We start from the raw sequence: 15,063 nt of genomic DNA, 5'->3' as shown, positions 1-15,063 counted from the left end.
TCAATTAGCTGTGAACCTTGTTAATCAATATGTGTTTATATTATTTCTGTGTTAGGGCCTATGCACACCACGTTTTTTAAACGCGCTATCGACGCGCGTTTGTAGCGATACGCGATACGCACGCAAGTCAGACGCAGCCTGTAGACGTTTGCACACCTGTCGCGCTTGTGCGCGTGTGTCTCTATCTCAATATATATAATGTAGGTACTCTGTGACCAAATCGCTCGAATGCTAACAGCGTAGATTCACATTTTCCTTTCCCTCTATGTGGGGGTAACCCCGTCGGTAGGCGAGGCGCGCGCGCTAGCGCTCGTATCGGTGTCGCGCGTTTGTATTAATACAAAGGACAACAAACTACTCTGCAGGATAAAAACGCACCGGCACATTCCCAAAACGCGCGTCGAGGGCGCGTTTAAAAAACGTGGTGTGCATAGGCCCTTAGTATAAAGATACTATATCTATTTGTAAGAAAAGTTTATAACTTTAGTTGATGGTTGATTACTAATTTAAAAAGACTTGAACCAGTTGATTTGTTAACGTTTTATAATCACTTTAAAACATTGTTTTGTTTGACACTTCTTTTTTTATATTGTTTTGTTCTATTATAAGTTTGTTTTTGATCACATTTTGTCTTAATTAGACTTGTATTTTACCGACAGTGCTGCGTGAAATGTTCACCGATGCATTTAGATAACTTCATGTTGTTTTAAGGCTGATTTATACCAAAATAAAGATGTTTAATCAATACTTTCGTTGTGATTTTTATTTTCAAACTAAACTTTTCGGTATTTCCCCTGTTAACGTGTGTAGTTTTTAATTTGAACACAATCAATTGCATATCTAAAAAAATATCTATAATATAAAAATAAGTCGAATTTTTCTTTCTGACGTTATAACTCCAGAATGCCCGAACCGATTTCCACGGTTTTGCATTCGTTGGAAAGGTCTCAGGCTCCGTGAGGTTTATAGCAAGAAAGTTGAAGCCAACAAAAATTAGGAAAAAATGAAGAGAAATGCAGGAAACCAGGGAAAATCATTGGTGGCGAAACGGAGTTAATAATTTTCAGTAGGCTATATTTGGTATTACGCTGATCGCATCGATTAGAGGTAGCGTTAACCAATTTACATAATCTTATTCAAAAAGGTTTTACCAATAAATATCTCTCACAAACTAAACTGCCTGACGCGCAACTGATGCCTTTAACAATACTGTCACAATCTGACATCTGAATATTATTCCTGACAGTTGTTTATGATAAAATATAAAGATTTATTATTTTTGTAAATAATTAGTTGTTGATAAATAGTAGTTATAATGGAACCACCGCCGCAGCCGCCGCGACAGGCGGTGCCCAAAGACGGGTATGGTCCGAGAGGATGGCCAGATTCATACCATGTGAGTACCGATACTTTATACCTACTGCCCCCTTTTATGTACCGTCCTCAGGCCAAGATCGATTGCGGGTCTGCGGACGATGCAATGTGAGTAGGGGTAGCTCGCCGTCCGACCGGATCCAGACCCGTATGTACGGCGCGTCGCGTTCCGCGCGCGCCTCAAAAAAGTCATCAGACCACCACAGATGGGGCCCAGTAGGTCTGATGAGTGATCCGGAGCTGCGGACTACCTAGCGGGTAGAAAACATAGAAGATGACATATCTCCCGTCTTGTTTGTTCTTGCAACGTCGAGCGCATGACGTGGGCACGTATCAGTACCACTTTTCACCATTTATGTTATAAGACCCATGTAATAGGAGATGAGACATATACTGGGCACAATTCCAAACTCCGTGCTATTACTGAGAAATTTACGAAAGCCCAGTAACACTGCCCGAACCGGGATTCGAATCCGAGAACCCTTGTCCAGCAGTCGCACCGATCGAATCAAAGTTAAAAATCAAATCATTTATTCCAATTAAACCACATACTTAGGTACTTTTGAAACGTCAACAAAGAAAGAAATAAACAATAGTCTGTCAGTCAGTCTGTCAGTGAAGCTAGGTGCTCGTTCCAAAGTGTAGCTTCGAATGTAGAAGAACGAGACAGAAACTTCATTCGTTACTCTTTTAAAGTCGATTTCTATTCACCCCGTTTTACGGTGCTTTACGAACTTGTCCAGACGGCCCGTGTGTTGGAGTCGACTGCCCGTTACGAGAGATTTGTTAAGAAACTGCGCACTTTGGAAGAGGAACAGAAACGAGGAGCTATCAACACCATGAAAGACTTGAAGGACAAACAGTACAACGACTTCTTTATTAGATGCGATCGAAGGTATGTATACACTGCTACGCATTGAGTTATACAACACCAGCTTATCATGGTCTCGCTTTGTATGATCTTTGTTCACATTCGATGGTCTGTTTATACTGGTTTATGTAACTGGTACTAACTTTTTTGTTGTATGGGAAGGGGACAACAATCGTATCTCCTGGTAAAGTAACACCAGAAGAATTACGTTACTGGTCTTTCAGAGACCTCATTCACAAGTCAATTACACAACATAAGTGTTGTATCAAACCCTTCCCTCAGTCGTCCCCTGCAACAGGGGGTAACTTGTAACGCATTTAGTATTGCGTGTGTCCACTGATCACAAGTGGTGCTGATCGCCTTCTATCTGTTGATAACTCAACTCGTGTGTTGTCCTGAACTACATAAAAAAAGATTTATTACTAGCTTCTACCAGCGGCTTCGCCCTCATTCCCGTGGTCTATGTATTATTCCTGACTATAAGCTATCCCTGTTCCAAATTTCAACTCGGTCCCTTCAGCTATTTTGAAGTGAAGGTGTAACAAACAAACATAAAAGCTGATTATTATGTTATCGGCTTACTCACGTAACTGTTTGACGAGGAACTCGACTAGTTTCAAGCCATGCTAGAGGCTCATATTGCTGAGCAGCATTCCACGACACACGACGCGGCGCGGCGATTGTTGCGTTGTTACTAACAAACAAACAGTTACGTGAGTAAGCCGATAACATAATATTCAATTTAGTATGTCTCACGAAAGTTATAATAAAATAACATAAAAACTTTCGCATCTATAATATTAATAGGTTTTTGTGACAGGTCGCTAATAAACAACGTGGCTCGAAGAGTCGATCTCTGCCTGACATCGTATGAAGAAGATCTCAAGGCCAAGAGAGCGAGGTGAGTAATACTTTACTCACATCACTTACCTAACAACCAGATACATGTAACCGATCGATAAATGCCTACGAGTCTAGGGAAGTAGGTACTACATCACCCAAACAGTATATTATGATCTCGCTTTATATAATCGTACCGTCCATTCGACGGTCAGTTTATACTGGTGTTTCATAACTTGACATATCAAGTTATGAAACACCAGTATGTGAAAACTTTTAAGTACTTTAAGCTATCATTATATTATTATATCTATCTCATGCAAACATCCATGTAAAGGAATTCTCGTGCACCAGATAAATAAAGAAAAAAATTGAGGAAAGACTAGATAAAATCGACTTAATAAGTATTTAATTTTGCTTTTGACCAAACGCGTACAAATTATCATGAAGCACTTTATTCCGTGCGTCATCGCTGCGACACTACGTCAGTCGTGCAATCTCGAACTTGCTTACGTGAGAAGTAACCTCGTCAAAGCTTTTTTTTTATATTTATGGGATTTGTCGACATACGAACCACTAGCTGGGTCGTATGTCCATTTTGTAACTGTTAATCTGATGTGAGCTCGATCGCAATTTGGTTGAGATTATTCTCACAACATCGCGGATCTCACAAAAGCGTCTTCGAAAACCATCAAACGTCCTCGATAAGTTTTGAGAGTTACTGTAAAACAATCGAGCATACTCCAAAACGATCGAGTGTCCTCGAAAATGTTAGATCATCCTCAATCACATTCGACCGACATTCAGACGATCGAGCGTCCACGATCACTTTCGATAGTTAGGTACTCGAAAACAATCCAGCATCCTTGTAAACGATCGAGCATTATTCAAAAACAAACGAACGAGCTTTACCGCCCTACGCCATTAAATATTTCTTCCTACGTAGACTGACCGCTATGCTGACAGCGGAGGAAGAGAGAAACATCCGCATGTTTGTGGAGCAGGCGCAGGCGGGCACCGAGGCGGTGTGGCAGGAGAAGAAGGCGCGCCTCGCCTACTTGCTCGCCAAGCGCAAGAAGGAACATGAGGACAAATACAGAGATGTGCCGATGTGCGTATAATATTGAGTAACGGCTTTTACCCCCTTTAAGCGCACAGTTAAATATCATTTACCCCTTTTTTGTGGGGGAAAATCATCCAATGTCTTCTCTTGCCTTGGGCGAGGCGAGAGGGAGTGTCAGACACTTACTGACTAAAAACTACCCCGTTCCTACTCCTGCTTTTCGAGCCAGAGCCGCGATAAGCCCGCTAGGTCTGCAGCTCCGGACCATTTACCCCTAGTGCCCCTAGCGTAGCTACGAAGCGAAAAAAATATAATTATCTACACTATCGGGTTTTCCTTCCTGATGCTATAACTGCAGAACGTACGAACCGATTTCCACGGTTTCCGATTCGTTGGAAAGGTCTCGAGCTCCGTGAAGTTTATAGCAAAGAAAATTCAGAAAAAATTTAAGATTGGTGCCGATTTTACTAACATTAATTGCACTATACAAAATCTATAAATATAACAGATCAAAGTGCGTGCACGCACACCCGTGCATAGTGAAGATGGGTGAGGAGGAGGCCCGGGACATTCGGCTGTACCAGATCAAGGAGAACCTCGCCAAGAAGATGTCGGAGATCGAGCTTGACAAGATGTGGCATGCAGTGGCGCTCAAGGAGTCTGAGGCTTTGGTAAGGAACATATGAATGTAATACTTTAGTAGATAACTAGTTTTCGTTAGTTATGCGTTATGACGCGTGTGAAGAGCGTTCTATATAATCATTTATACATGCAGTTGGGCATGATTCTATATCCTCTTTTAATGGGATTGGGTAGTAAACGAGCACATTAATAACATGGCACTGAGATTGGGCGGCTCCAATGAAATCATCCAATCATAGCGCCAATTGCAGTTTCGTTTCGATCTTGTTAAACGTAAAGCAAAGCTTGTACTTACTAAGGTCCCTAATGGTAAGTGATGAGCGCGGCTCGTGGATATACCTACGCAACACTAAAGGAGCTTGTCTTTACCTCACACGAAGAAATTCAATGCAAGCTTTGTCTCACGCCGGTTTACTGTGAGGCCGTCTTATCATTCCTGTTAAACTCATTTGTAGCGAAGCATGGCTCTCTCTCCCATGTGTAAACTATGTGTGGACCGAAGATAAGGTGCACATAATATTAAATGTTTTAGGTACCCAGTTTCCACCAGTTATGTTAAGAGTCTTAATAAGAGCCGTGTATTCCGTGTAATATAGTATCACTTATGGCGATACACCAAATTCTATTCCAAAGTCTACTACTAAGAATTTTTGTCATCTAAAAATTTTCATAAAACATTTGGCTGTACAGTTGGCGCAGTAACTGGCCAACAGGCTATCGTGCAACGTGTCACGGGTTCGATTCCCGCACGGAACAAGTGTTTGTGAACGCACCCACGACACAGGAGAAATCCTAATGTGGGACCCACGACACAAGAGAAATCCTAATCCTTATTTACTAAACAGTCAGCTCGAATGGAAATGGACGCGATCGAGCGTCTGCGTCGCGAGCACGAGTGTCTCAAGCACAGCGACGAGCAGATCGCGCGCAAGAAGGAACAGAGGCGCAAGGAACAGGAGCTGCTGAAGGCAGAGGCCAAGAAGTTGAAGGAACTATACGAGGCGGATAAGATGAAGGGAGATGCTGGTTAGTGCTTCGTCATCGTACTAATATTATAAACTAGCCTATACCCCCTTCCCAATCTTCCCCATCCCCGATTCCCGAACAACAACCCTTAAATTCCTAACTCCAAAAAACCGGCAACGCACTTGTAACGCCTCTGGTGTTTCAAGTGTCCATGGGCGGCGGCGATTGCTTACCATCAGGTAATACGACTGCTCGATTACCGGCTTGTTTCATAAAAAAAAATAACTAGCCACCCGCCTCAGCCTCGCATGGGTGCAATGGAGTATTATGCATGTATTACACATAGAAACCTTCCTCTTGAATCACACTATCTATTAAAACAACCGCATCAAAATCCGTTGCGTAGTTTTAAAGATTTAAGCATACAAAGGGACAGAGAAAGCGACTTTGTTTTATACTATGTAGGTAGTGATGGGAAAGTTGATGTGTTTGTGTGTATCTTTATTACTCAATCACGATAAAACGGCTGAATTGATCGAGATGTTTGGAACAGAGATTAAGGTCTGAAATAACACATAGGCTATTTTTTATCTCGCGGGAACGCATGTGAAACCGCAGCCGCTAGCAGAAGCTAGTCACCAATATAGTCGCCAACTAAAACGTCACGCCTTTTATCCCCGAAGGGATAGGCAGAGGTGCTCATTACGGTACCTACATGCCGTAATGCCGCTATACAATGTACACTCACTTTTCACCATTTGTGTTATAAGTCCCATGTAATAGGGGGTGAAATGTGAATAGTATAAGTAGGTATTGTCAGACTTGCGCAACGTTAACGCAAAAACCAATATATTTGCGCAAAGCTACGTCAGTTCTGTATTTTTTCCTTAAAGCACTGCACTCTAGTTTTGTTTGCTAAATACAATTACGCAGAGCGGAGGAAAAAATCACATTGCATTCTGGTTTCTACTAGGAAGGTAAAGATTGTACGATTGTCCTGCTTAAGTAGTATTTGCACACCTGATAACTACCTATAGACAAGATTGCGCTGTTATTGGAGTGCAAGTAGGTATGTATCGAGTAAGAGACTGGGTTCTTAAATCGGATAAAGTAATATTGGACTTTTTCCGAGAATTCTTAACAATAGTACAGTCTGTAATTGTGCCTTAAGTAGATTAAGTAGAAAATATTAATATGTAGGTATGTACCTACAACATTCGACGTGAAACAACGCTTGCGTTGTATTTCGTTGTGTGAGTGAGGTTACCGGAGGCCCAATTCCTCCCTTCCCAATCTTCCCAATCCCCGATTCCCGAACAACAACCCTTAAATTCCTAACCCCCAAAAAGCCGGCAACTGGTGTTTCAAGTGTCCATGGGCGGCGGCGATTGCTTACTATCATGTGATACGTCAGCTCGATTACCGGCGGTGTTTCATAGAAAAAAAAACTTCTTAATTTAATACAGATGCATATGCGGAACAACAGAAGAGACTCCAAGCGAGCGAGGAACTGAAGGCGTCTTTGCAGGAACAACAGAAACAGCAGGAGAGGCAACAAGCTGAGACCAAGCTCATCAACGACACGTGGGACTCACTGTCCGGCATGGGGCTGATGGACGAGAAGGAAAAAGAGGAGTTGAGGAGGAAGAAGGAGGTATGTATGTTAGGGAGAGAATGCTTGGGCTGTATAATGATATAAAAATATAATAGGTACTGGTTTATTTACAACGGATTACAAAATGGTATGAGAAAAAATATGAGAAAAAACAAAAGAATAATTTTGATGCGCGCGACGCGTACATGTGATGCTTACAGCTGCTCGGGCGAAAGTGCGAGTCGTGATCCTCCCTCTGATGCCGTCGCCAGCCAGCAAACAAAAAGTATTTATGTTCGAGAAGTTTTTATGTTCGGTTCGGAGAAGTTTCCGAACATGTATGAAGGAGGTTTTAGGGAACAGAGAGTGAATAGGTTGCTTATAGGCAGACGTGCTCCATTGTAAGCCGCATCATCACTTACCATCAGGCGAGATAGCGGCCAAACGTCCACCCATTAAATATATAAAAAAAGTAAAGTTCCTTAAAGAGGATACTCCGACCAGGCGATGTGATCGTGGCCTGGCGGGCTTTTTGCCCACTGTTGTTCATTGTGACTTTTTATCCATGTTTATTCGCACATCTGCAAAAAATGCGAAATTGACTTTATAACTTGACTTTATGGTATAAAGTGTGATATAGGATTTATGACATCTTCCGTTGTTTGTTCGTCGATCGTCTATGTATGAGCGACTTCTGCTATCTGTCACTTGAAATCCTGTAAAAAACCCAAGTCTCGCAGCTCAGTCTTTCTACCGTCAAAAGTTGTGAGATCCATGTAATACCAAGTCGGTTAATCTATTTAGTGTCTACTTGAAGGACCTTCTGTCTTAAGTTATTACATAAGTTATTATCATGCCAATATTAAAAATATTTAACGTTTTAAACAAATAGATCGACTTGGACATCGCTTGATTTGATTATTAGTATGTATCACACTACACAGCACGACGGTCCAGCGACCAACAGGAACGAGAGTTTCAATCGCGTGAGGCGCGAGAGACTAAAGAATCTAATATAATGTTGTAATATTCATTTTGTTTTCATGCGATGTCCAAGTCGATCTATTTGTTTAAAACGTTAAATATTTTTAATATTGGCATGATAATAACTTATGTAATAACTTAAGACAGAAGGTCCTTCAAGTAGACACTAAATAGATTAACCGACTTGGTATTACATGGATCTCACAACTTTTGACGGTAGAAAGACTGAGCTGCGAGACTTGGGTTTTTTACAGGATGTTTTTGATGGGATCTCACTTCTTTTTGTAGAGCCTTTCTTTTTGATACCATCTACTTCTCAGAAGCAGCAGAGATGGCTAAACACACCCTTACCCACCCTATACCCCCTCCCTTGCCTCATATGGTAGGTACCTATCTACACCTATTAAATTTATAACCACCACCAACCACCAACTGCATAAATAACTTTGTAATCCCATATATTTATATGGGATTACAAAGTTATTGATGCAGTTGGTGTATTTGGAAAACTGGACCGAAATTACAAAATATTTAAGTTTTCCCATGATTAAGACACTAAACTCTATATGTATTCCAAATATGAAGCTTCTAAGTCTGCTAGAAGTGCCTTGGACTTTTGATGATCGGTGAGTCAGTGAGTGACAAAATTTAGAAACTTTAACAAGTTGTCATTCTTAAACTACTGGTTCAAATTGACTGAAATTTTAAATATTCCGTGTTTATACAATGCCGGATTAGTTACTGAAGATTCAGGTTTCTTGCTTTATCCACAACCGAATTATAGGGGGTCGAAAAAGGCCCGAATTGCTTCGAGAAAAGGATGGTACGGCCGTGCCGCTTTTTTTGCTCGACTTGGCGGGGGCACTGCCGTGCCCCCAGATGTGTTGCTGAAAGGTTTTTAGCGAATCACCTGATGGTAAGCTGACGGCATCCGTTGATTTATTTATCGATCGTCTAAGTGCGACTTCTGTTATCTGTCATTTGACATGTGTTGCCACAAGGTTTTTAGCGAATCACCTGATGGTAAGCTATCAATTCAAGATGATACTAATTTAATTCTTCTTCTCCCTGCATAGAGAGACTTAGACAAGTGCAACAAGCGTATAATGAAGCTGAAACAAGACAGGGCGCGCGCCATGGAGGCGGACGACGTGTTGTTCAAGGCTGAGGCGAAGAAGATACAGCAAGGCCTGGACGCGGTGCGCTGCAAGGAGCTACTGCGGGCTAAGAAGATGAACGATGTGAGTATGGGAAAGCATAGAATGTAATAGGGTATTATCCTACTAGTCAAATTCAATACTTTTATCGAAATGTCAAAAACGTTACTTTTCTATGAATTTTGTATGACATTGCAAATTATGACGTCATAATTTTTTTGCGTCAAATAGCATACTTATTACGAAAAAAATTACAAGAAAAATTAAATAAATAAGTATATCGTCAAATGAATGAATGAAAATACGATTATTTTGGGATAATTTATTGTATTGAAATTTTAAAATATTTATTTTTCACCTAAGAAACTATCCAATTGTAATCTAGATCGGTACCTCTACCATAAGTTTGAAGCAATAATTGTTGATAGTCGCTAGCGACGACGTAACATTGGATAGTACAGAATGTAATTGTAATCTAGATCACTATCTGAACTACCTCTACCATGGGTTTGAAGCAATAGTATTTGTCGATAGTCGCTATAGCGACGACGCAACTTTTTTGTATGGCAAATTTTACAACGCTTCTACCGGTCACTTGTGGAACTAAAATTTGCGTGAAAAAACATGCCTAATGCATATGAATAATACATACGATACAAACACTAATATAATATTTTTAACAAATTTTTGTCTGTCTGTCTATTTGTTTGTTCTGGCTATTCTCTGAAATGGCTGGACTGATTTTGACGGGAGTACTATCTATACTAATATGTAAAAGTGAAGAGTTTGTTTGTTGGAACGTACTAATCTTCGGAACTACTGGTTCGATTAAAATTATTATTGTTGTATTGGATAGTACATATATCGAAGATATGAATATAAAACATCACGTTATGGCCAATAGGAGCCGAGCAGAGCGTGTGAAACCGCGCCCGAGTCGCTAGTTTGTAATATAACGCTAGCCATTTTCTAATCTACTAAACCATCCACTATCATACCCTCAGGAAGCCCGAGCCGGCATAAAGGAGCAAATAAAAGAGAACGCGATAACTCGCTCCCTGGGCAAGGACTCGGACCGCGACATGGTGGCCTACCAGGAGCAGCTGGGCAGGCAGCTCGAGCAGCTCGTGCAGCACCGCGAGCTCACCGAGGCGCAGGCGCGCAAGCTGTACCAGAAACAGTTGCTGGATCAGATCGCGTACAACAAGCTTATTAAGGTATATACTTCTTATACATACTTTCACTGCCTCGTTGGTCAAGTGGTCGCAAGTGCCACTGCCGAACAAGGGGTCTCGGGTTCGATTCCGGGGAGGGCAAAGTATTACTGGGCTTTTTCGGTTTTTCGAAAATTTCTCAGTAGTAGCACGGAGTCTGGAATTGTGTCCAGTATATGGCAATAGCCTCACCCCCTATTACATGGGTCTTATAACACAAATGGTGAAAAGTGGGTGTACATTGTATAGTGGCATTACGTGCCGTAATGTGCACCTCTGCCTACCCCGAGTGTGTTGTGTGTAATACTTCTTATATGAACTATGCTTTAGATTAATGTAGTGACCACTGTACTATTCAGAGAAGTTCAGGATCATTTTTTGATGGGGGAAAATCATCCAATGACTTCTCCCGCCTTGGGCGAGGTGGGAGGGAGTGTCAGACACCACCCCGTTCCTACTCATGCTTTTCGAGCCGGAGCCCGATAAACCCGCTATGTAGTCCGCAACTCCGGACACTATTCAGGCACCTTTCGAAATACATTAAAATCATCATAATCATCATGATATCAGCATAGGACGTCCGCTCACAAGATGGCCTGATTAAGGTCGCAGGCAGCCGCTGGATGCAGCTTGTTTCCAACCGGCCTATCTGAATGTCATTGGGGAGACCTTTTTGAGGGGTGAAAATCATACAATGTCTCCCGCGAGAGAGTCTGACACTCTCGCCTCACCCAAAGCGGTGAGAAGGAGTGTCTCTTACTGACTAAAAACCACCCTGTTTATAGTCCTGCTTTTCAAGCCGGAGCCCCGGCAAACTCGCTAGGTAGTCCGCAGCTCTGAAACTGTTAGCCCCTTTCTTTTTAACGTGTGGAAATCCTCATGGATACATTTTGTCTTACGATGTGCGTCAGACAGCAGGTTATGTCGGACTCTTACCGACTAAAACCACACACTCTATCCCTGAAAACAAGAAGGTCACGAGCACTCAAGTGCTAGAACAGTAAGCCCCTAGCGCGTCTTGTAGCTAGTCGAGTCACTTTGTCAAGCAAATATATACTTATGTAAACCGTAAATAATAATTAACGGTCAGTAAATGTGTGTACAGGACCGCCAACAAGCGGAGGACTTGGACCAGAGGAAGAAATGCCTGCAGGCAACCGAAGACTACCAAAATGAAATCAAAAAGATTATGTCTCGGTCAGTATTATAAACGCATTCGTTTTCTGTGTGAGAAGTAGCCTTTTCTTAGTAGTTGGAGATCATAGCTTACTAAAGTCAAAGTCAATAAATATAAAATACTAGCTTTTGCCCGCGACTTCGTCCGCGTGGTTGGTGGTCAAAATTAAAACGCCTTCTACCCTTTTTATTCGCATTCCTCCCCTATTTTTACCCCTTCTCCCCTATTTTTTTGCAATAAATAGTAGCCTGTGTTCTTTCGTTCCCCATTAAGTGTCTAAATACAAAGTTTCACTGTTACAGCTTTAAAAATGACGAATTTCCATATGAACATTCATACCTTATTTTTACTCATTCTCCCCTATTTGTTCTGTCCTTCAGGGTCTATTTTATCTCTGTACCAAATTTCATCAAAATGTTCGGTTTACTGGTTTAGGCGTAACGGCGCAAGCGTAACCATAGATCTAATCACCCCTCTCCCGCACGCGCAACCCCTGGCCTTGGCGACGTCCACTTCGCAACGGGCCGTGCGGCAGAAATCGTACCTAATATTTTAATTTCACCACAACTTCAAAACCAAACGTCCAATTTTAATCATTCAAAGACCAAATATTATCAACATAAACTGTACTTAATGATGAAATAATTTATTTTGATAAGGATTAATAGCATGAGTGAAATAAACGCGTTTAAATGTAGTCCAAAAAAAATTCAAGATTTTTAAATAAAAATGTGGTTGTTGTGCCTCACTCGACATAGATAGGTATAGTGTGTTGCGGACTTTTTTGTAGATATTTATAAGATCTACAATTAATTATAACATTTTATGGTTCTATCTTTTGTAGTTTAGGCAGCGTACGCAAAATAAGTAACTTCTTTGGTTGATTTTTTTCAGTTTGTGTCCGAAAAATCCAAATATCTTACGGAACCCTACTTTTTTCCAAAATAAAATATAGCCTATGTTACTCGTGGATAATGTAGCTTTCGAATGGTGAAAGAATTTTTAAAATCGGTCCAGTAGTTTTTGAGCCTATTCATTACAACCAAACAAACAAACAAACAAAGATTTCCTCTTTATAATATTAGTGTAGATGTAGATCAACAGATAAAAAAAATCTGTCAGTCTGTCCGTCAGTGAAGCTTTAGGCTTTGGTATATCTAGTAGGAGCACAATTGTCTAGTCTTCTTTCAAATATGTTGTCCCCCCCCCCCTTTCCCAATCTTCCAAAAACGTAAAAAGTATCACCTCAAATTTCATCAAAATCCGTTCAGTAGTTTCAGCGTGATTGACGGATAAACATCCAAACAAACAAACTTGCACATTTGTAATATTAGTTAGATTAAAAAATTCTTTCATGTATATCCACTAACACTCGTATACCATTCACAGACCATCATTCAGCGAGGAAGTACATCCATTTATGAGAAAGATGCGTTCCGGCCTGACGATGCAAGAGAAATGTCCATGCTCGAAGCCCGACTACTGCGCCGTGCCAGTGCTGGGACCCAAACCCAACGACACGACCAACGCTAGTCAAAACCCTAAACCAACTGAAAATAGTCCTTAAGACACAGGTAATAAGGCGGTTAGTCCGATGAAGGGTGCTAAAAACCCTTGAATTTTAGACAATGGTGAACCTGGACCTTTGAATGATGTATTAAAAATGTTGATTTGATAACCACATACATACATGTTTGTATATTTTTTGTGTAGAAATAAATTGTAGTAGTTCATAAATGTGTTTTATTTAATTATAGTAAAATTAAGATAGTTGTGTGTTTGTTTTATGTTATAAGCCGGTAAACGAGCAGGCGGATCACCTGATGGCAAGCAATCGCCGCTACCGATAGACACCCGAAACACCAGAGGCGTTACAAGTGCGTTGCCGGCCTTTTGGGGGTTAGGAACTTAAGGGTTGTTGGGGAATCGGGAATTGGGAACATTAGAAAAGGGCCACCGGTAACCTCACTTATACAACGAAACGCATAGCAAGCGTTGTTTCACGTCAGTTTGTGTCTGTGAGGCGTGGTATCACTCCGGTCGAGCCAGCCCATTCGTGGCTTTCCCACACTTGAAAATTATTGTGTAGATAATTCAAAGATGATGATAAGAATTACCTATAGATAGATCTATAAATATTGATTATATAAACCCGCCACTGCGGTTTTTATTCTGAGTCATGATAGTTTACAAACACATAATTTCACATGCACATCACGCCCAGCTCAGACTCAGAAACACAATTTATCTGGGGGCACGGCAGTGCCCTTGAAGTCGAGCAAAAAACGGCACGGCCGTACCATCCTTTTCTCGAAGCAATTCGGGCCTTTTTCGACCCCCTATAATTCGGTTGTGGATAAAGCAAGAAACCTGAATCTTCAGTAACTAATCCGGCATTGTATAAACACGGAATATTTAAAATTTCAGTCAATTTGAACCAGTAGTTTAAGAATGACAACTTGTTAAAGTTTCTAAATTTTGTCACTCACTGACTCACCGATCATCAAAAGTCCAAGGCACTTCTAGCAGACTTAGAAGCTTCATATTTGGAATACATATAGAGTTTAGTGTCTTAATCATGGGAAAACTTAAATATTTTGTAATTTCGGTCCAGTTTTCCAAATACACCAACTGCATCAATAACTTTGTAATCCCATATAAATATATGGGATTACAAAGTTATTTATGCAGTTGGTGGTTGGTGGTGGTTATAAATTTAACTCTACAAAAAGAAGTGAGATCCCATCAAAAACATCCTGTAAAAAACCCAAGTCTCGCAGCTCAGTCTTTCTACCGTCAAAAGTTGTGAGATCCATGTAATACCAAGTCGGTTAATCTATTTAGTGTCTACTTGAAGGACCTTCTGTCTTAAGTTATTACATAAGTTATTATCATGCCAATATTAAAAATATTTAACGTTTTAAACAAATAGATGGACTTGGACATCGCATGAAAACAAAATGAATATTACAATATTATATTAGATTCTTTAGTCTCTCGCGCCTCACGCGATTGAAACTCTCGTTCCTGTTGGTCGCTGGCCCGTCGTGCTGTGTAGTGTGATACATACTAATAATCAAATCAAGCGATGTCCAAGTCGATCTATTTGTTTAAAACGTTAAATATTTTTAATATTGGCATGATAATAACTTATGTAATAACTTAAGACAGAAGGTCCTTC

At 40.8% G+C, this 15,063-nt stretch overlaps 1 protein-coding gene across 1 annotated transcript; it reads left to right on the top strand.

Moving 5' to 3' along the window:
* Nucleotides 1–1,212: 1,212 nt before the first annotated feature.
* On the top strand, nucleotides 1,213–13,521 carry LOC118279246 (golgin subfamily A member 6-like protein 22). Its single transcript, XM_050698402.1, has 11 exons — nucleotides 1,213–1,396; nucleotides 2,118–2,269; nucleotides 3,066–3,146; nucleotides 4,032–4,196; nucleotides 4,657–4,819; nucleotides 5,636–5,816; nucleotides 7,223–7,410; nucleotides 9,411–9,575; nucleotides 10,496–10,708; nucleotides 11,811–11,902; nucleotides 13,272–13,521. The coding sequence occupies exons 1-11, from the start codon at nucleotides 1,316–1,318 to the stop codon at nucleotides 13,447–13,449; spliced, it is 1,659 nt and encodes a 552-aa protein (XP_050554359.1). The 5' UTR covers nucleotides 1,213–1,315; the 3' UTR covers nucleotides 13,450–13,521.
* Nucleotides 13,522–15,063: the final 1,542 nt, after the last annotated feature.

This window comes from Spodoptera frugiperda, chromosome 14, assembly GCF_023101765.2.
Source record: "Spodoptera frugiperda isolate SF20-4 chromosome 14, AGI-APGP_CSIRO_Sfru_2.0, whole genome shotgun sequence".
NCBI lineage: Eukaryota > Metazoa > Arthropoda > Insecta > Lepidoptera > Noctuidae > Spodoptera > Spodoptera frugiperda.
The sequence above is the reverse complement of the archived record's forward strand: the minus strand, read 5'-3'. Positions and strand labels throughout refer to the sequence as shown.

Excerpts from the sequence above, each read along its gene's own strand:
- LOC118279246 (XM_050698402.1), top strand. The coding sequence starts at position 1,316 with ATGGAACCACCGCCGCAGCCGCCGCGACAGGCGGTGCCCAAAGACGGG. Across the intron at positions 3,147-4,031 it reads CTCAAGGCCAAGAGAGCGAG|ACTGACCGCTATGCTGACAG; the intron begins GTGAGTAATACT and ends CTTCCTACGTAG. Across the intron at positions 4,820-5,635 it reads TCAAGGAGTCTGAGGCTTTG|TCAGCTCGAATGGAAATGGA; the intron begins GTAAGGAACATA and ends TTTACTAAACAG.